The sequence below is a fragment of the Zea mays genome, chromosome 3 (genome assembly GCF_902167145.1).
Source record: "Zea mays cultivar B73 chromosome 3, Zm-B73-REFERENCE-NAM-5.0, whole genome shotgun sequence".
Classification (NCBI taxonomy): domain Eukaryota; kingdom Viridiplantae; phylum Streptophyta; class Magnoliopsida; order Poales; family Poaceae; genus Zea; species Zea mays.
Genome location: NC_050098.1, coordinates 232,023,593 through 232,045,456, shown reverse-complemented (window position 1 = coordinate 232,045,456; position 21,864 = coordinate 232,023,593). Strand labels below are relative to the sequence as shown.

Sequence of the window (21,864 nt, the reverse complement as noted above, 5' to 3'; positions counted from 1 at the left end):
ATGAACGGAGTACGCGTCAAAGAATAAGAGGTTTGGAAAATAAATTAATGCAGCAACCAAACAGCTGATACCCACCATCACTCATGTACAGTTACAATGTACTGTTGGAGTGAACAAAGGCTTGACTAACCCCCCTCGTCTCAAATACAACACAACCACCAGTTTAAGACTGTCACGAGTACGAAAAGTAATTTTACATACTGCACAACATATGAAGTCTAATTCTAAGTATCCACTCCAGAGTCCAGACTCCAGAGTGCCGGATCAAAATCCACCTCTTTTGACACGGGACCGAGATGTGCTGCTGGAAACAGAGGGCCATTAACATTGAAACCGCTGCTGTACATTCAGATACAAGTTGCATAATTTTACAACAGACTACATGCTCACTTTCTTCCACCATCACAGGACCCTAGGAAGATTAGTGAAACGAAATTACACCTCTACAGCTATCCAACGAAACTACCAAGCGAATGGTAATCGGTAGATAACATTTGTCCAAGGGACCAGTTCCCTGCACGTCTCGGGAAGTAATCCAGTCATCATCTTCACAGGTCAGGAAAGAAAAAAGAGCAATTAATTGTACAACAGGCGCTGAAGTGGAGAGTTCATTGTTTCTCTTTCTTCACATCCAATGATCTGAGCTCTCCCAACAATTCCTGATACTTCTTTTCCACCTCAGCAATTTCAGATCGGAGCTTTTGTTCCTAAAATCATGAGAAAGATATTTTATTCCTCCTATAAATCAGTCCTCTAAAATGCCAAATCTCCAGAGAACATGTAAGGAGAAACGTACGAGTTCAATACATTGTCAAGCTCTAGAGAGAACATTGAGATATGACCAAGGGGCGCCAATCAGGGTCTAAAATCAACCAACAAGATCCAAAACTACAGACTATCTTACAAGCAAGCCATTTCAATCTTTCAACAAGCCACGGCTGTAATGGTGACAAACACATAGCAAGGTATTTCAATCTTTCAACAAGTTGAGGCTGTAATGGTGATAAACACAACAAGCCAGCCAAGTAAGTTGCTAAAAACGGTAAGAAAATGTATTTTAAGAAAATAGTATGGAAAAGTTACATCGATGCTGATACGATGATGTGAAAACAGCACTTCCTCCACAACCCCAATTGCGGGAGAACAACTCCCCACACAAGCAAGCAAGAAAAAAAACTACTAGTGCCACTTCCTTTGTACCACTTCAGCTGCCCAACATTGTGCAAGGCTAAACATCCACTTTCTTAAGGTAGCAAGACATGGAAACAAATCCACATGTTGCTAAATTTCATGTCTGAGTAGGGATGGCCACTACACAACTTCAACTGATCGGGCAATTATGTCTAACATTATGTTTTGCAAATGTGAAACAAAAGTTAAATGCGTTAGTTCACTTTCAGAAGAGGTATACCTTCAGGACAAGTTGTTTCTCTGATCCCTCGTATTGTAAGCATCTGAAAAAGAAATAAAATGATAAATGAAGTTGTAGCACAAAAATTCCATCCAGTATTTGCAATTATACTATTTTATTCACAGTTTTCCTGAAAACCAAGCAATAACATAATAGCAAGTATTTGAAATTCAATCATGCGAACAAAACAAAATTGGACAACTGGACACCACAAGGGCAAAGCTGGCGTGCATGACATGTTACAGTTAATGTGATTAAGTGTTATATTTAGCAGGTAACCAGCTGACTACATTTAAACTCCTAAAGTGAGGCAAGATAAGATGATTATTACTTGAAGAAGCCACATCAGTTCGTTCTTACAAGAGATTTTCATTTGATCACGAATTATGGTGATCTTACTAAGAGAATCCCAGTATGTCAGCACTTAAGACATAAAGAAGAAATTGGTTACCCTCTTGTCAGCAAAAGCATTCATATTCCTCATAAGCTAGATTAGCAGTAAGAGTTAAAATGCATGCAGGGGGGAAAAGTTGCTCTTAATTGTTTGACCTCAATAGTTTGTCCCTCAGAAAACAACTTTACAACCACTAGAATTAAAGTATGTAAGGCAATGCCAAGTTGTGGTAGCACTTACTCATTTCGCAACTTGTCATTCTCCAGGGTCAAAGTTTTGTATTCATTAAACCGTCTTCGTTGAGAAACATCCTGATATTGTCAAACGCGAACAAAAAAACAGTCATAGAAGGAAGCCTTTAAATATTTATATTACATATTGTGATCTATCATCGAAAAAACTTGCTTCTATATTGTATGGAAATGCTGAGATACACATCTATAGCCTGAGTGCACCAGGAAACAAAATGATTTGCCCTCCCCCCCCCCCCCCCCCTCTTTTTATTGTGTTGTTACTTGGTGGTGAACATGGAATTGTATGAAAGCATGAAGGATTTGGTATAAACTGTTGGATGTATTGCATTGAGCCCTCAGGCAATATAAAGAGTAAGGACATCTCCCTGATACACATGCCAATACAGGATTACAATATCCCTAACTAGTAACTACCATATATACTCTGACACTCTCACAGTGGTAGCGGGACCATCACAGGCGGTCAGACTATAAAAGAAGCCAAAGACTAACATTTCCATTTCCCAGTCGTAGTGGCGCCGTGATGCGGATGCTGCGACTGAAGTAGAAACCGACAAGTAGCTCATGCTGATGATACCACTTTTTGTCACCAAAGTAGCCAAAGTTAATTATGGACATGGTCAAAGCCGTGGAGGGAGGCAAGTCTATTCCTGATAGTGGTCAAAGCCATGGTCAAAACCGACAGAATTAGATGCCCAGTTAACTCTTGTTGACAGTGATTAAAACGAATTGGGGCTGCACCACATTCCATATATCAGCTATTCCTTCTGCTTTTTTGGTGACTTGTCCACAGGAATTAAGAGAAGCACACAGTCACTACACTACCACTGTTATCATAAAACTATGTCACCCCACCACCCTTGGTGACCAACAAACAAAAGAAAAGATCTTGGCATGCGTAGTAAACACTAAATATGCTATGGACATGTTGTTATGGCCTAAGGCTTAATAGAATATCCATACCACCAAGGTGTATCTTCTTTTTCGGAAACCTATCTCGAAAAAACCTTCAAGTTAAGTGTGCTTGGCTTAGAATAATTTGGGATGGATGATCGACCGGAAAGTTTTCACAGGGGTGCATGAGTGAAGACAAAGTGCGCACAAAAGACTCGTGTTAGTCTGTGGGGACAATATATGATCTTAGAGAATTGCCAGGAGTAAGTACCGCCGGTCCGAGAGTGGACAGGACGTTACAAGTGGTATCAGAGTCGACTCTCGCGGTTTCACGGGTGTGTATGAGTTAGGGGTTCGGATATATGGCGCATGGCGCATGTGGGCCCGGAGTGGTCACATGGCATGGCATATGACGACATTAGACACGCAGACGTGGCTAAGAGGGGAGGTTCCTGGATTAGGATTGACCGACGAAGACATCGGTCTTCTAAGGGGGGTGGATTGTGATATCCTGGCCCCTGGGATGGTGATATCCTGGCCCAAGGCTTAATAGAATTAATAGAGTATCCATACCAACAAGGTGCATCTTCTTTTTCGGAAGCCTATCTCGAAAAAACCTCCAGGTTAGCGTGCTTGGCTTTGAGCAATTTAAGATGGGTGACCGACTAGGAAGTTTTCTCAGGTGCGCGTGAGTGAGGGCAAAATGCGCACAAAAGACTCGTGTTGATCTGTGGGGACAATATATGATCCTAAAGAGCTGCCAGAAGTACCGCCGGTCCGGGAGTGGACGGGGTGCTACACCTGACAAGGTAAAACAACAAACAGAAATGAATGGAGTGAGAATTATTCTTCCCCTGCCAATGTCGTGTAAATACTTACTATTTTATCCATATGATGTAGTCCATCCTGATCAGCACTGGCCGCCACAGCACCGAAAGGATTAAACTTCCTCTTCAATCCAATCACTGCTAAAGGTCAATGCATAAATAAACACAGTGACATTTTATAAAATGAACATAAAGAGTGGATTACTCACTGCTCTTGGGAAGAGAATCGAGACTACTGATCTTTTCTCTTGCTGCAGAGGCTGATAATCTAGGTATACTAGAGCTGCTTGTTGGAATATCAACTGCAAGCAACCGAGGTGGAGCACTTGTTGGGGAACTGCCACCGTTCATATGATTGGCACGATTAATAGCACGGGTTGCTTTAGGTAATTTTTTGTTGTCATATCCAACACGATGGCAATGAAGGTCCCTGCAAAAAGAATTAGTTCAGGAATGAATTCGTTTATGGCATTAATGCATTCCTCATAACAAGAACAATTCAAGATGATGTTAAGCTTTGGAGAATGGCGGGTGCAAAGGATCTTAGGCAGCTGTGGCCTTAATTTGAATGTTGTTGGAACTGGTGCCCCCCGTCTCTCTCTTCTATTTAGTTTTGGTGTTTCCTTGTGTCCCCCCTCTTCCTGCCTTCTAGGGCAGCTTGTACTTTGGTCTACCTTAGACCATTCTTATTCTCCTTAATATAATGATGCACAGTTCTCCTTCGTGTTCGAGGAAAAAAACACAAAAATGTCAAGACAAAAACTTAAGAGATCAATAACTAAGAAGTATCATAGCTTCTATGTTTATAAGGTGATAACAGGTGGTCAGTGTGAAGTACTAGTATCATTCAGCTTTCACAAGTTGCAGAGTCTCCTCAAATTTCAGACTGAAAAAAGTGGTGAAATATAATGTTTAAACAGATACATAGATTTAGACATACAGCACTAAACTCTTAGCATCTTGCCATCTTCTTTAGCAATATCTATATTAATTAACTTTTTAAGACGTGCTCTTTACATTTGAACTGAAAATATGAAATGCCTCACATATGATGTGCCAAAACAAAGGCATAAAAGTGAGACAGTTATCAGGTCAATTCTAATATACCAGAGGAAAAGGTCAGGCCCTTGGTCCTAAGCTTGCTCTTGAAATCTTACAGGCAAACAAATGAAACAATCAAACAACGCTGAAGAGTGAACTCTGCAATTCTCAAGTAACACAACTCTGAAAAGCACTTGGGTCCTGTTTGATTAAGCTGTGGTCTGTCAAAAAGCTGCTGTGATTGTTGTAGCTTTTGAAAAAAAAAAATTTGTTGTGTATTGCGGGCTCGGATGAAGCTAAAAATCATGTGGTTTGATTGCTGTAGCTTTTGAAAAAAAAAATGTGAGCAAACCCCACATGCCATTCTCTTATCTCTCCCTCGTCCTCTCAAGCGTGCTCCCGTTCATCCTGGATGAGGCTGCCGCTGTCATATGGGGCCGCACCTACACGCGGGCCCGCGACGCCAGGAGGGCTAAGCTAGGGCGTTTAAGGAAGGCGCCAGCAGCAGCACTACCAAGGAAGGTCCATCCAAGGAAGGTGGCTAGATTAGTGGCCAAATTGATAGGCCTTAATTAGAGGAGAGTTGGTTTCCAAATAAGTCATTTCCTAAATTAGGGTTTCCAAATAAGTCATTTCCTAAATTAGAAGTTACCTAGTTGGTCGGGCCAGTGGCCTATTTATATGGAACCATGAGGCAGTGAAAGGAATAAGAAATACATCAGCTTTATCTCCCATCTCCCTACACTCCCTCTAAAGCCTACGGCAGAGGATTACCTCGCCGGAGAAGACGGACAGCGGGTACGAGTTACGTAGCCGCGGTCCAGCTGCTCGAGGGGTTAACGCCCTTGACAACCTGGTATCACGATCCCGGCGATCCTCTTCCCAGTCCACCACTACGCCAGCCGCAGCACCAACATCACTGACGTCCTCTGTGGCGTCTTGCGTTCCAGCCATGGGCGATTCCAACGACTTCAAGGCCTTTGCCGAGGCTCTCAAGTCCCTGCAGGCGTCCGTCGCGGCCAACGCCCAAGCCATCGCCAGCCTCACAGCCGACCGCACGTCCGCCTCCGGCCACAAGATCGGCTACGGCGAGCACCATGGGGACCGGCCACCGAGGTTCCAAAAGCTGGACTTTCCCCGGTACGATGGTAAAACCGATCCTCTCATCTTCATCAACCGCTGCGAATCCTACTTCCATCAGCAGCGCATCATGGAGGAGGAGAAGGTCTGGATGGCATCCTACAACTTGGAGCACGGGGCGCAGATGTGGTATATCCAGGTCCAGACGGACGAGGGTACTCCATCGTGGCGCAGGTTCAAGGAGTTGCTCAATCTGCGCTACGGTCCTCCTCTCCGCGCTGCGCCTCTCTTCGAGCTGGCTGATTGCCGCCGCACGGGGTCTGTCGCGGACTATCAGGACCGCTTCCAGGCGCTCCTTCCACGTGCAGGACCCCTCGACGAGGCACAACGGGTCCAACTGTTCACAGGGGGTCTCCGTCCCCCGCTCAGCCTTGACGTCCAGGTACACAACCCGCAGTCCTTGGCGGCTGCCATGAGCCTGGCGCGCCAGCTGGAGCTTCGGGAACACTATACATCGCCGCCTCCCAAGGGCGCCACCCGTGGTCTGCTGCCAACCCCTGCACCGCGCCTAGCTCTGCCTGCCCCGCCGGCTGAGAAGGCAGCCACGCCCGCGGTCATGGCGGATGGGCGCAAACGCCTATCCATGCAGGAGCAAGAGGAGCGCCGTCGGCAAGGCCTCTGCTTCAACTGCAACGAGCGCTACACACGGGGGCACAACCGCGTCTGTACGCGGATCTTCTACATCAACGGCGTCGAGTTGGACACCGCCGACGAGTCCGCCACAGGGGAGGACCCCGACACGGAGACACCGGTGTTCTCCCTTCACGCCGTCGCAGGGGTACTCGTCGGCAATACAGTACAACTGCAGGTGATCGTCGGCGCCGCTACTTTCGTCGCGCTCATCGACACAGACTCCACACACAGCTTCATCGGGGAAGCGGCTGCGCGGCACTCCGGGCTGACCATCGAGCCGCGGCCTCGACTCACGGCAACGGTGGCCAATGGGGAGCGTGTGGCCTGCCCGGGCGTTCTTCGCAACGCTCCGATCGACGTGGGCGGCATGGTATTCGGCGTCGACCTCTTCGTAATGCCCTTAGCGGGATACGACGTCGTCCTCGGCACGCACTGGATGGCCACGCTCGGGCCCATTGTATGGGACTTCACCGCCCGAACCATGGCATTCCAGTGGGAGGGTCGGGACGTCTGCTGGCGCGGTGTAGCACCTCCATCCACGCCGACTCTCCTAGCCGCCACAACCGATGACACCCTCATCGACGGGCTGCTACACGCCTTCGCCGATGTCTTCACCGAGCCGAGCGGACTACCTCCAGCACGCGGCCGCGAGCACCACATCGTCCTCAAGCCAGGCTCCTCCCCGGTGGCGGTGCGACCGTACAGGTACCCGGCGGCGCACAAGGACGAACTTGAGCGGCAGTGCGCCGCCATGATCGACCAGGGCATCGTCCGCCGCAGTGACTCGGCGTTCTCTTCCCCGGTCATCCTTGTCAAGAAGCTAGACGGGTCGTGGCGCTTCTGCGTCGACTACCGCGCGTTGAGGCTCCTCATGCCACTACCGATTCCCACCGTCGTTTGGGCAGACATCGGTCTCGACTTCATTGAAGCACTTCCCCGTGTCAACGGGAAGTCGGTGATCCTCTCCGTCGTCGACCGCTTCAGCAAGTATTGCCACTTCATCGCCCTCGGCCACCCATACACCGCCGAGTCGGTGGCGCAGGCCTTCTTCGCCGACATTGTACGCCTCCATGGTGTGCCGCAATCCATGGTGTCCGACCGCGACCCGGTGTTCACCTCGACGTTCTGGCGTGAGCTCATGCGGCTCATGGGCACTAAGCTGCACATGTCGTCCGCCTTCCACCCACAGTCCGACGGCCAGACGGAGGCGGCCAACCGCGTCATCATTATGTACCTCCGCTGTTTCACAGGCGACCGTCCTCGACAATGGCTTCGCTGGCTGCTGTGGGCCGAATACGTGTACAACACGGCATACCAGTCCTCGCTCCGGGAGACGCCATTCCGGGTGGTGTATGGTCGTGACCCGCCCTCCATCCGCTCTTATGAGCCTGGTGAAACAAGGGTGGATGCGGTCGCACGCAACATGGAGGACCGCGAGGCATTCCTGGCCGATGTGCGCTATCGCCTCGAGCAGGCCCAAGCGGTGCAGAAACGACACTACGACAAGCAACACCGGCCAGTGACATATGCAGTCGGCGACTGGGCACTCCTTCGACTTCGCCAGCGAGCTCCGTCCTCACTGCCACAACAGGCATCGGGCAAACTAAAGCCCCGCTTCCTCGAGCCCTACCGCGTCATCGAGCTCATCAACAATGTCGTCGTTCGCCTGGAGCTACCACCACAGGCCCGCATTCATGACGTCTTCCACGTGGGCACCCTGAAGAAGTTTGTAGGGGCACCTCCATCCGCCCCACCGCCCCTACCCGACATCCATCATGGGGCGATTGTTCCAGAGCCGGCTCGGGTGGAACGCGCTCGCCTGGCACGGGGTGTTCAACAGGTGCTGGTCCAGTGGAGGGGCGAACCAGACACTTCGGCGACCTGGGAGGACCTCGACAAGTTTCGCGCTACATACCCAGATTTTCAGCTCGAGGACGAGCTGGACCTCGAGGGGGGGAGAGATGTCATGTGGGGCCGCACCTACACGCGGGCCCGCGACGCCAGGAGGGCTGAGGCTAGGGCGTTTAAGGAAGGCGCCAGCAGCAGCACTACCAAGGAAGGTCCATCCAAGGAAGGTGGCTAGATTAGTGGCCAAATTGATAGGCCTTAATTAGAGGAGAGTTGGTTTCCAAATAAGTCATTTCCTAAATTAGGGTTTCCAAATAAGTCATTTCCTAAATTAGAAGTTACCTAGTTGGTCGGGCCAGTGGCCTATTTGTATGGAACCATGAGGCAGTGAAAGGAATAAGAAATACATCAGCTTTATCTCCCATCTCCCTACACTCCCTCTAAAGCCTACGGCAGAGGATTACCTCGCCGGAGAAGACGGACAGCGGGTACGAGTTACGTAGCCGCGGTCCAGCTGCTCGAGGGGTTAACGCCCTTGACAGCCGCCGCTGGGAGGTCGCCAAAGAGGGAGGGGCAGCCGGAGAGGGAGGGGCCGCACACTGACAGGCTGCGCCACCAAGGCCGCTGGGAGGTCATCAAAGTGGGAGGGGCAGCCAGAGAGGGAGGGGCCGCACGCTGACAGGCCACGCCACCGAGGCCGTTGGTGTGAGGATGAGCGCCAGCACCGCTCGCGTGGGAACGAAAGTGTTTGGAAAACAGAACAAAATGGTATCCTTCATAACCAGTGATAAGTGGTATTTTTTTTAAGTTGCCCGTCTCCACAACAGGTGAAAGCAGGGGGAGAGGTGTTGTAGGATTTGTACTAGAGTAAAAGCAGCTTTTGGTCCAAAGCAGCTACGAGTTGCCACCTCTTTCATTGGTTTTTCGCTTTCTGACAAGTGCTACTCAGACCACCTAGCCAACTCAGCTAGAGGCCCAAGTGCCCAACCAAATGAATCCTTAAACCTGAGCCATAAATCTGCAGTACAAATTGTGTGTGCTTGCATGTTATTTCAAGTGTACATGGACTTGGCCTTGTGGTATGCATAATGAATGAACATGCATCTGTGTGGGACTGTGGGTTTATAGGAGATTGGGACTACGACAAAGCTGGCATCAAAACTGCAGATGTCTAAAAGAACAATCAACTAAAAGCTTTACCAGTATTCGTAAGTCATTTCTTTCAAGCGGAACTCAAGTCTTTGATAAAGGACTGACTTCTCAAAATCCTGCTTGTCATGGGTAGGTTTGATAAAGTTGGCCTCCAGAATGCCTGAAAAGGGATGATAAAAAAGAAAATATAGATCTTTTTAACCAATATCTTGATTTTTGGATGACTCCTTCAAATATTTCTTACCAACAACTCCTCGTCCTTTCCCGTATGAGTTGTTTGCAACTTTCCAGAAGGGCTGAAAAAAATCAGACATTTGAGATTCTGGAAATATGTCACACATTACCGATATCACTAAGCGAAAGCAATATAAAATTTACCAAGAATGTCATTCTGGAAAACAATATGTTGCACATACCTAAACTAGGTTATCGAGTTAATGGCATCCTAAGGAAAATTTTATTGAAGTTGATAGCTTAGCTAGCCTGATGGGAAACACAAAGTACAAGTGCCTACAATGGAAGAAGAAAATATTTATGTGTGCTACTCTGTTATATGCTATGTTTCGGAAGAACTATATGCTACTCTTCCATTTTAAAAACAACATTTTGTCATAAACACAAAGGCTTCGAAATTAAACAAAGATTTGACAAACACACAAATGTTTCTGCTTCAAACGATTACAGCCCAACTGGCAACAGACAGCAACAGGAAAGAAAAGTGAATTGATACATCATGCACCATGTAGTATACAAAGCAGAGCTCTTACCAATATTAGACGGTTTTTGTGATATACATTAAACCCTTGTACATCTATATCTGGTGCACCTTTAACAAACCCAATGGTTGTGATTACCGATGACTGCAAAACATGAGGCCAATCAGAGAGATTTTCTAAAACAAGAAAATCAAAATTTTGATTTGATAGTATAATAAAAAATAAAACATAGGCTACACCCGCATGCTCAAAGCAATCAGAGAATATTTGTTGGAGTAGAAATCAAAGGCAACGCTCAAGGACTGCCTGATCTATCAGCAAGGACATATCAATTTCCACTTTCAAGGATATAGCCTCACCCAGAGGGTAAGGTGTCAAGTATAAATAGGTTAAAAAATATTAGTATTTGCCTAAAACCAAAAATGGGTTAGGAAAACTAGCATGACACTAGATATTTATGACAGGCATGAACACAAAGGGGACAATTATGAGAGCACTCCCTCAAGATCCATTTGGCAATTCTTGAATACATGAGGTCACCGATGCACAGTACAAAATGCTACAAAACGAATACCAATGCTGCCTGGACTACGTTTCACAGAAAGGTTGGTTGTATGTTGCACTTCATGGGTAAAATTGGGGGCAAAGTACTAAGTAGCCACATTTCACAGATGGAATATTGTTTCATGTAGATTTTTCACATTTCTTTTCCCCATTAGTCATTCTAAACTCTAAAAAACTGAATGCACAGACATTTCTCTTTCATGAGACAGCAATTGAAAACAGTATGAGTCAATGGAAAGGTTTATTCCAGCAATCAAAATGATAAAAAAATGCAAACATGATTTGCAAATGCGATTTATACAGTACCTCTGTAAGTCCAGCAATTTGTGGTTTATACAACACGCACTCCCGATACATCAAATCATTAACTACATTATGTGGTTCCACATCACATCCCCGCAGGATAATTCTGAAAGTATCAGGTACATGAAGATACAAGATAGATGCATATGCCTGTTTGAATCCAAAGTGAATAATAATGTTAGCTCAAGAAAGAAACAAGAAGTGTCATATGAGTAAACGGGAACCAATATACTTAACTCTAAGAGAATAGCGAAGCCGAGTTGAGACGTAGTTCTGTGCAGCAATCTTGTCCAAACTGTTTGTTTTCACCTTCTTGTGGGCCCCAGTAATGAGGATATCCTAAGATAGTAGGCAGAGATCAACTGTTCAGATACAAATGTACAGGCCATGGTTCATCTGGTCATATAACAATTCCCAAAAACATTTTGGCAAGACCAATAAAAGAATAGAACATATAGGGTGTAGGATACAACAAATACTTCCAATAGCTATAGCATCTAACGAACTGCGCATATTACTGTATCAGACATGAACTGACACAATACTTGTTAAGCATGTATTAAAAATCATGTCAGTTCCTCAGAATCAATATTTCATGACTACAATAGGAGAAAGACTTCTATGACTCATTTCCAACAGATCAACAGGATTTCCACACTTCTGGTCCAATTCCATCAAGCAGAGGATAAACCAAAGAGCATTCCAACATCAACACAGATACATCTCTTGTCTACCTTACACGGTCAAGGGTTGGTTTGGGGGCACCAAAATCAGCAACCTATATGAAGGAGGACCACCATCATTTTTGCTGTGTTATACTTTAGTTAGTTTTCTAGTTCAAGTCAGATTTAGTTTCCTTCTAAACCAATGTATTCTTCGAGCAAACTGACAGTTATTCTGTAGTTTGTTTCTCCACATGCTAAAAGATGGAGTGCCTGAGAAAGTAAATTTTGTCACTAGCCACTATCATCTGAGTTATGCTTGGCCATAGAAGTCAAGCTATTGTGTTATGTTTGTGATAACCACCTTTTCATATTGGTTATGGATGTGCCTTAATGGGTTATTTGTCAAGCCTGGTGAGGAGAGTTGTTATGAGCGGCAGATGGCTGCGAGGGTTTGAGAGAGACGGCTAGGGTTATAGGGAGGCCAGCCGCAGGGATTTTTCCCCACAGCCGGCAAGAGAGAAGGGATTTCCTTCTAATCTCTTGCTTACCTTCAATTGATACAATACCTCTCCTTATATAGAGAGGGTTACTTGATCTCTAAGCACTAGATCTAATCTTATCTCTAATTCTAATTTTATCTCAAACTAGCCTTATCTTTATCTAACCAACCTAAGGGTGTGCTACAGTACCGCCATCGTTGTAGCGGCACTGTAGCGGGCCCTGACACTACACCCCTCCTGGACAAGCAGGTCGTCCTCGAGCTGCAACCCAACGATGACTCCGCTAGACACAAACCTAACACCTAAAAAGAAGGCTTTTAAAAAAAACTCGATCTGCGGGGGTAAGACAGCCCCCGGGTATTATATTAAGAAGACCTTCTCACGCAGGTCGAGAAAACCCCTGAACCTCTGCCCCACCCATACACAGCGGCACCACAACCTAAAACTCGCTCCCACAGGGAGCCGAACCCAAGACCTAAGGAGTGCTACTCAGACCATCTAACCAACTAGGCTAGCGACCCTTTCGCAAAGAAGCCTTTTACATCTCAACTTATTTTATTATTTCGAATTTGAATTAGACCACGACTCTATTTTTCACCCTTTAAGATAAAGCGGACACCCTCCACGCATGGACCTGCACGTGTGCAGCCACCTGGATCTCATGGACGTCATCTAGACGAAAGGGGAGCACATGGATGGCCACATGGAATAGATCGCAACAATGACCAGCGGAGGCTCCCTCGTGGCAACCGGTAACCGATGACAACGAGGGGAGCGCCTTCCCTACCGTCGCTATCGTAAAGTTGGAGTTCGTCGCCCGCGGAACACGCACCATGCTCGCGCTTGGAGATAGCGGGCCAGCGCGTTTGATGATGGTCGTTCGACAGGGCGAGGTCGCGCTGCCGTGTGCCGAGGTCGACCGCCACCAAGGCTGCCTCGAGCATCTGACGTTGCACCTACTGCAGCCACCGATGCACTAGGAGGCCAAGCGCCCACGCGCCGCACCGTCGTCCGTCGCTGACACCTTGCATGCACTCACCCGCGCAATCGCCTTCCTCTCCGCGAGCTGCTGCAAGGTTGCTGGGACGACTGGGCGTCGCCGTTTGAAGATGGGGCAATGTCCTTGCTGGCGCTCTAGGAGGCAGCGTGTCGCCGCCTGTAGCTACGCTGTCGATGCTTGGATGCCATCCACACCCCCGTAGAAGACGTCATCGCAGTGCTACTGTGGCAGCACAGGCATGGGGGCGGTGAATGACAGGGTCGATGAAGAAGACGTTGTCATCGTGAATTCTGGTGCCATCGTTGATGAGAGGGCGTACAATGGAATTGGTGGCATGGACATGGGGTAAAGGGGCAGGCCTCCCTGAGGGACGACTGCGTCTAATGTCGCAATCTGTGTTTGCAGCGAAGGCATGGTGTACTGGGGTCCCCCCATAGCCATGGCGTATGATGGAATAGGGGAAGACGACGACATGGGCAACAGATGAATGGGCAGGCATGGTGCCGTCGGGGTGTTGGGTGGGCGGAACGAGCCTAAAAGGGGGAGCAGGGCCGATGACGGTGGCGTCGGCAATGCATGCAGCGGCGGCGGAAGGGTGATATGGGATGTGTGCCTGGCGGTGGAAAATTGGTGGAGAGGAAGGAGGTGATGGCCGCCACGGAACAGCCAAAATAGGCAACCGTCTGGGCTACGACTTCCAGGGTGAGGGTCGGCGCCGTCGCCGGTGACGCGAGGGCAGGGCTGAGGCGGCTGGTGGTGGCGCAGAGGATGCCGGAGGCGAGGTGGTGGTGAGTGGAGAACATGCCATCTCTGATACCAGATTGATATGGGTGGTCGTGGTGCTACAGTACCCACGGTGCTACAGTGCCACGTGTGCTGTCCACAAGGTTGCGCGGGTTACAGGGTGACGGCTAGGGTAAGAGGCGCTGGGGAGGCTGGTCGCAGGGATTTCCCCACGGCCGTCAAGAGAAAAGGAATTTCCTTTTAATCTCTTGCTTACCTTCAATTGATACAATCCCTCTCCTTATATAGAGAGGGTTACTTAACCTCTAAGCACTAGATCTAATCTTATCTCTAATTCTAATCTTATCTCAAACTAGCCTTATCTTTATCTAACCAACCTAAGGGTATGCTACAGTATCGCCGTCACTGTAGGGACATTGTAGTGGGCCCTCTTGGGCCCTGCCAAGAGTTTTCTCCAACTATTATCTAACTGTTAGGCAACCATCGCCAACAGCTCACTCTGCTAGTCCCTTATTGCTGACAAATGGTTGGGGCCCTCTACCTAGTATGTACGTTATTGGCAACACCCTTTATGTGCTTTCATCACTGACATGTTTGTAGGAGCAATATCTATATATACACAATCCCTTAGAGAAAGCACATACATTGCTTAGTGAGCAAGCAATGTACTCTTGGCAAGCAATGTACTCACTGACATGATTATATAGGAGTACATTGCTTGCCAAGAGTACATTGCTTGCCCACTACCATATAATCATGTACTCTTGGCAAGCAATGTACTCCTATATAATCCACCACAAGGCTCAGCAATACAATCAACAGTTCCACTAATTATGGTCGTGTTTGTTTGGGCTTCTCTGCAGCTTGTGGCCACCAGAATCCGCGTGGGCCATCCAAACGCGCTGATTCTTCAGTAGCGTTCCACCGAAGCGCTTCACAGAGAAGTTGGTCCGCAACGGTCCAAGAAAAGCGGCCACAACCTCGCTTCTCCGGAAAGCTGAGCTGCTTGTGCGGGTACCAGTGCTTTTGTTCTTTGTGGATTCAATAGTGTGAAGCATCTTCGATTCACTGTACAAACTTCGGGCTTTCTTTTTGTTACTAACCTGGACACTAGAAACCTCGGGCGTTTGTTTACTATTCAGCACAGTGTCCCAGCTCAGCCGTTCATTTTTCACTAATTCGTGCATGTAAGAATGTTTTCATCAACATTACTAACCACATCACTCACCCGAAGGTAATATCATTGTAATGAGTTGTTGATTATTGTGTCTTTGCATGTTTCCTTTTTTCACTCAGAATCTACAATATCAGAATCTGTGTATCAAACACCCAGATTCTAACCAACAGCTTCTCCCCACAACAGCCCAACCAAATACTCAGATTATTCTCAACCAGCTTCTCCCTACAACCAGCTTTTTCCCACAGTCAGCTTTTCAGAAAAGCTTATAAAAAAAGCCGAACCAAACAGGCCCTATATTCCTCCTACAAATACCCTGCATTGAAAAGATTGTAGATCGTCTCCCTGGTTAGAAGGCAAATCTCATGAATCTTGTTAGAAGGACTATGTTTCAATTGATTCCAACAATCATCCCTATCTATCTGTTAGTAGCCACGAATGTACCTAAATGGGTGATCAATGCCACGATAATTATCCAACAGTGGTGCTAGAGTAACTAGAGGTTCAACGATCCATGGATCAGGATCAACATTTATGGAAACATGAGGCAAGCGGCCTTCTATGATTCAATTACCATGGTAGCGAGCCTGGAAATCTTGGGACCCGTCTAAATGCAAAATGGTCATTTGGTTTGCCATAAAAATAAATGTTGGGACTGCAGATAGATTAGCAAGAAGCGGCCTTCCACACCATGATAATTGTGTGTTGTGTGATCAGGAAGATGAAACGGTCTAGCACATACTTCCTATGTCTTTGCTTGACAGTTTTAGCATTCGATGTTAACTCATATAGGTCTTGGTCTGTGGTTAATGTTCATAGACAGAATCTGGTAGAGGAAGGCCACCAAACAGATTGATGCTTCACAGAGAACGAGTTCCAACAGCAATTTTAGAAGGTTAAACTTTATGGAGACAAAGAAACTTGTGTGCTCTTGAGGGTGCTCTTCCATCAGTCCAAAATGCAAGTCGCCTATTCATGGAGGACCCGTAACTTTAGAAATTTGTTGGAGGCTTGGAGCCTGACTCCAGGTTCTTGGTCTACAATGGGTTGAAGGGCTAGTTTTAAAAGGAGTTTTTTTGTCCTATCTATCCAAACGCCTATCTAAGGATTGAGGATCTAACTCCTCATATTTTCGCCCTCGTCCCGACCAGGATTACCAATAGGAGAACGGTGGCAGAAGGTATTGTGGAGATGGCTTGGATTCGGGACCTGAGAGGCACCATCACTTGGGATGTCCTCTCTGATTTTTTAACTCTCAGTGAAGTCATTGCAGATTACTCCATTAATGTTGGAGTGCCAGACAAGCATATCTGGAAATTCTCCCCGACAGGCCAATACTCTTCAAAGTCGGCTTATGATATGCTATTTCTAGGTTCCACTTCTTTTGGTGCATATGAGCGTGTTTGGGAATCTTGGGCACCTTCAAAGTGCAGTTTCTTCCTTTGGCTTGTCATGCACAACAGATGCTGGACCGCAGACCGTCTTGCTAGAAGAGGGCTACCCCACCCCAGTGTGTGCCCCTTTGCGACCAAGAAGAGGAAACAATACAACATCTTCTCATCTCTTGCGTCTTTGCACGACAGTTCTGGTATTCCTTGTTGAGCAGGTCTGGGTTGCCTAATCTTTCACCAGATAATGCTAATTGCAGCCTTGATGACTGGTGGAGCAGGGCTGTGGAGAAGATTCCCCGTGATCTCCAATCCGGCTTCAATTCTCTAGTTATTCTTGGCGCTTGGAGCCTTTGGCGTCATCGCAATGACTGTGTGTTCAATGGGAGATCACCGAGCCTGGCGAGTGCTCTCACCCTCGCTGGCGATGAGCTCAGGATGTGGTGTAGTGCCGGGGCGAAAGGGTTGAACCTGCTTTCAACTCTTATGTTTATGCTTGACCCAGGGGGATAGTCTAGTGGCTTGTTCAGAGTGGTTGTGTGCGGTTGCTGTGTTGCGTCTTGTGTCTTGTTGTGTCATGTGTGTGTCGTGTGTGTTGTGTTGTACCTTCTTCTATCTATTAATGGAATGATACGCAGATCTCCTGCGTGTTCGAGAATAAAACTCATTTGTAACCCACTCTGTTCTCCTGAGCAAGAAAAGGTGAGTCTTTTCTATTTCACTCTCTATTAACACAAAGATACTCGGTTCTCCTGCGTGTTCGAGCAAAAAAAAGGTGAACAAAAAATTGGAAGAAACGATCAAATGATATATTTGAACAGCTATGGAGAAGACAAGCAAAAAATTCATCTCGCCGCAACCACTATAGCTCTATTAGAGGCCAGCATAACAGCAAAGCCTTTTAATCCTACGCAAGTTGAGGCAGGCTAGAAATGATCGAATGAAACCAAATATTGTTCCACCGATAAGAAAAAAAAAGAAAGAAGAAAACTTATAAAAAGGCATCAACAATAGTAATATCATTAGGAGCTCTAAATCCTTGTTATGGTTCAGGCATGTGGATAGCTTATTCCATGCGCTTTTATCCAAGGATATCAGAGGACAACATTACTAACCTTTTTGTCAGAGTTGAAATCAAGCTCCATATCCCCATCATCATTGAACCAGAGGTTGAATACAATTATCTTTGTTCCATGATCTCCCATATCATCAAACTGAATCAGAAATGAAGATGAATATTAAGTTCCTAACTATGATGGTAAATTGACCCTGAACAGTATACACCCACTTATAGAGGGCACATACTCTATGAGGAAATCGTCTCCTAACAAATTATATGAACTAGGAAAATTTCTTGGGTAAATTAGAAAGAAAGAACATATTAATGCATCCATTAATATTTGCCAAAAGCAGATAATAACATAATTTTTGCAAACTTAAAATTAAAATGTTTTCAGTTAACAATTACTAATATGTATCAAGCATTATGTATGTGGTCTTAACACATTCCCAGAATGCTACCAATTATTCAAGTAAAACTTTGACAAATGGCAAATTATTCGGGTACCATAATATTTTTAAACCATCTCCTTACTTAGGGCTACTGGTTAATTCTTCACATCTCCCAGTTTTCCTTAACTTATCTCTACCTCATTTTTTCCAAGATTATCAGAATTATTCAAAAGTTAGCAAAAAAATATCTCAAAGATAAATACATATCTATTCCGTACTTGTTTAAGCAACTCAGCTTCAGTAGAAAAAGGGGACCATTTGAGAAGGATTGCCAAATTAGAAGAGAAGAGCTTCTGATCATGACGCAACATCTGAACATATGAAGTTGTTGTTAGATCATACTGATAGTCTACCTGCAAGACAGCAAGACAAACACAAGATCAAAACTCAGAAGATGATAGGTGAACTAGAAAATAGCTCAAATGACAATAACAGTCAGACAGAAAAGGAAGTGTCAAACTCACCGTTGGCACCAGCACATCATCGCAACCTGTTTCCATCAAAAATGTGTAAGAAAGAAGGCCGATACTTCTAGTTGGCACCCTACAGGAAACAAAAATCTTTTACTTCAGTAGACACATGGGTTAGGTGGAGAGACATTTTAGTAGAGCTAAAGAGGAATCAAGCAATTTCATCCAATTTTAAATGACATAACAGATCAACAGGAATGTAGTAGAGCAACATGCACTAAATGACATATGGAACACATTGCTATCATTTTAGTTTCTAGTGATGCCTGTTTCCCTGTACACAAAACTGAAAAACAATGTACACCGTCATTTCACAAGAATCAGGGTTATAATTGAATCATTTCTACTCAAATAGGAACGAGAAAAAGGAAGCATTTCAAAAGCACATATGCTTGCTTCAAACTGCTATCAATCAACATCTCTACTTGTTTCACTTTTATTCCTTAGAACTTTATAGTATGTACTATTGAAAAAGGAAATATGTTAGTCAAGTTTACCAAGAGCCCCTTATATTAGCAAAGATAAAGGTAGCATCACAGGATGCTTGTTTGTAGTTCAATGTCAAAAAATAAAAGTACCAAGGATGAATGCAAAGGTTAAGTACCAGTTATTTTGGTTTTGTGTAAAAACAATCACATCTGCTCCAAGCCGCATCGTACTAGTCTTGAAACCATTGCCATCTGATCCAAGAAACAATATAAATTCAACGGTCAGGGGCTCAAGACAACTGATTCACAAGAAACTACAAGGAAGGATACCCAAGACCATACATTGCCCAATGAAAGCATCAGACTGTTTATCTGAAAATCCGAAGCTCATGCAACGTCTCAGTGCCTCAGGATCCATCCCCCCTCCATCATCTTATTAATGTAAAAGTAAAACACAACAAAGTTACAATCCAGATAACAGTTCATATGAAAACAAACAGATTAACATAGCCTTAAAAACAGCAACCTTGAACCAACAATGAGGGGTTCCCATCTCGTGGGTTTTTAAATTTATTAACACGGACAAATGTTGCCCCATTGTTCACCTGAGAGAAAATATGTCACAGAAACAACCATACTTAGCTTCATGTTATGTCTTAGTTTCTTTCTGTACATGTCGAAAAAAACCTTAATGATTACCTCATCGATTGCATTGTCAAGGAGCTCGGCAATGGCTGCAAGAAATTGAGGGAAAACAACATTGAACAAATTGGTGTGCACAAGTACAATATAAAAGCATGCAACAGGTTTCGAACTAGGATGCCATATATGGTTGATTTGTCCAAAAAAATGATACAGTTGGAAAGTTGCAAAAACCAAGACAACAAGCGAGATTGTGAAAATGCTAATGTTTTTTCATAGGCGTACAATGGTTTAACTCTCTACTTATGAATGATGAGAAAGGAGTGCATCATTTGGTACAGGCTTGTGGAACCAGTCCCGAACTTTAAAAGGGTGCCTAATTTTCAAGCATAACCATTGTAAAAACAAATAGGTGTTTATATGACAAATACAAAATTCTATTCTATTAGTCATCTAGCATTGTTGAAGAATATTTAATGTCCTTTGTGTCACTGAAGTGAGTGCTTCATTTCATTCAGAAGTGATAGTTCAATTTTCTTAAGGGAACATATAACAATCCAAACTACAAGTTCGCATCGTTTAAAAGAGACAGAGTTAGCAGTACAGGGGAACAAATACGTAGATTATCTTATTCATGCTAATGAAGCCAAAACAATTCCTAAAAAACAGTTGTTTTGCGTAGTATAGCCAATTATACACCCGAGACAATGAGGGGATCGTCCCATACCGCCAAAAGCCCACTTGTGGGAAGTCGCATTGGAGTGCAGAAACTTGGGGTTTATCCGCAACCGGTTCCGCCCACCTGCACGCACCACCAAATCGCAAATCTCACTCAGCTTGATCACCATCCCCACCGGAAGTATCAAAGGAAAGCGAAGAGGCAGCAGAAATTGGGGCCGAGATTCCTCCGACCGATAGCCTACCGGGGCCGGCCACATCGGGGTTGCGGCGCGCGACGACGTAGTCGCCGGACTTCCAGAACTGGCGGCAGAGGCGCGGCGGCGGGAGCGCCCTGGGCGGTGACGAGACGGTGGCCACGGGCACGGGCTCCTCGGTCTTCACGGGCACGAGCGCGCCGTAGCCCGGGGGGTGGAGCGGCGGCGGGAGAAGAAGCAGCGGCTTCACATCGACGTCGGCGAGCAGGTGCGGCTTGACGTCGGGAGGGGAGGAGGGGGCGTGGTGGATGAGAGCGGTAGTGCTGGGCACAGGCTCCTCGTCTTCGTCGCTGGAGAGCTCGATCACCTCAGCTCCCAGGCTCATCGCCGTCGCCGGGAAGCTGCGCTAGGGCTGACGCCTGTCGAAGCACGAGCTGTCTTCCCCCTTCTTCTGATCTTCTCTGGGTCTGGGTCTGGGACTGGGAGTTAGACAGAAATTGGACAGGCCGGCAGGAAACTCGATTTGGGTTTTCGGCTTTTCGCGTTGCGCTCTCTCTCTCTCTCTCTCTCTCTCTCTCTCTCTCTCTCTCTCTCTCTCTCTCTCTCTCTCTCTCTCTCTCTCTCTCTCTCTCTCTCTCTCTCTCTCTCTGTGTGTGTGTGAGAGTGCACGCGGCGCGGCACGCTCGTTCGCGACTAGACTGAAAAAGGAAAAAGGCCTGTGTCATTTCCTCAAAACGGTGATGCAAGGTTGTTTCGCTCAATCTCTTTTTCTCTCTCCTATCTCTACTACTACTTATGTGTATAATACAGGCGTCCACACTCCTCGGATGGTGCACGTTCTACCGCTGGCACACCCCGCCCCGCATCCCGCTCGCGGCCGCACCCCGCCCCGCATCCCCCGACCTTCCTTCAACGGCGCAATCCATGCGCAATTCCCGCTCCCCACCATATCGGCCTCGCTCGCGCAATCCATGCGGCCTAACCTTCAATCAAGGCTTCGGGCAAGGTTTCCATCATTGGCGAAGCACCAACCTCCATCCTTCTCCACGCTCTCCTAGAAGACTACCATCCATGGTTTACGGAGAAATCGTGCCTCCCCAGGCGTCCACCAGGGGCTACACCATGACCCCACCCCCTCTCCCACATCGCCCGCCAGCCTCCATCGTCGATGGAAGGGCGCGATCTCCACAATCCGCAGGCCCCTGCCCCCGCAAATGCTGCCATGGATGGCGGGTGCAGCGGATTTTGCCTCCATCCCGCTTGGCCCCCTCCGCGCACAGCCAGTC

General features: G+C 46.6%; 1 protein-coding gene, 1 long non-coding RNA gene and 1 pseudogene across 7 annotated transcripts; 1 reads left to right on the top strand and 2 right to left on the bottom strand.

Annotated features, from left to right (window-relative positions):
- Nucleotides 1–24: 24 nt before the first annotated feature.
- LOC103651618 (protein MICRORCHIDIA 6) lies at nt 25–21,273 on the bottom strand. Of its 6 annotated transcripts, none has more exons than XM_008677288.4 (19): nt 20,627–21,273; nt 20,431–20,505; nt 19,761–19,795; nt 19,588–19,666; nt 19,404–19,493; nt 19,238–19,313; nt 18,628–18,706; nt 18,382–18,516; nt 17,767–17,865; nt 11,415–11,516; nt 11,181–11,327; nt 10,362–10,454; nt 9,839–9,890; nt 9,643–9,754; nt 3,990–4,210; nt 3,833–3,921; nt 2,046–2,116; nt 1,412–1,454; nt 25–707 (listed from the first exon to the last, which is right to left on the bottom strand). In XM_008677288.4, exons 1-19 carry the CDS (start codon nt 20,961–20,963, stop codon nt 609–611), a joined length of 2,034 nt encoding a protein of 677 aa, XP_008675510.1. In that variant the 5' UTR covers nt 20,964–21,273; the 3' UTR covers nt 25–608. The 6 variants fall into 6 exon arrangements, 2 of the variants coding, with proteins under 2 accessions (XP_008675510.1, XP_008675511.1); XM_008677289.3 differs by having other exon boundaries at nt 3,833–3,918; XR_004857425.1 differs by having other exon boundaries at nt 45–707; nt 797–1,454; nt 3,833–3,918.
- LOC109944896 (uncharacterized) lies at nt 13,126–14,318 on the bottom strand (annotated as a pseudogene).
- Nucleotides 14,872–17,309, top strand: LOC111591148 (uncharacterized). The gene is made up of 2 exons (XR_002750336.2): nt 14,872–15,100; nt 16,933–17,309. It is a non-coding gene; the product is annotated as an uncharacterized lncRNA (long non-coding RNA).
- Nucleotides 21,274–21,864: the final 591 nt, after the last annotated feature.

Excerpts from the sequence above, each read along its gene's own strand:
- LOC103651618 (XM_008677288.4), bottom strand. The coding sequence starts at position 20,963 with ATGAGCCTGGGAGCTGAGGTGATCGAGCTCTCCAGCGACGAAGACGAG. Across the intron at positions 11,328-11,414 it reads GGCTTCGCTATTCTCTTAGA|GCATATGCATCTATCTTGTA; the intron begins GTTAAGTATATT and ends GGATTCAAACAG. Across the intron at positions 9,891-10,361 it reads ACAAAAACCGTCTAATATTG|CCCTTCTGGAAAGTTGCAAA; the intron begins GTAAGAGCTCTG and ends GATTTTTTTCAG.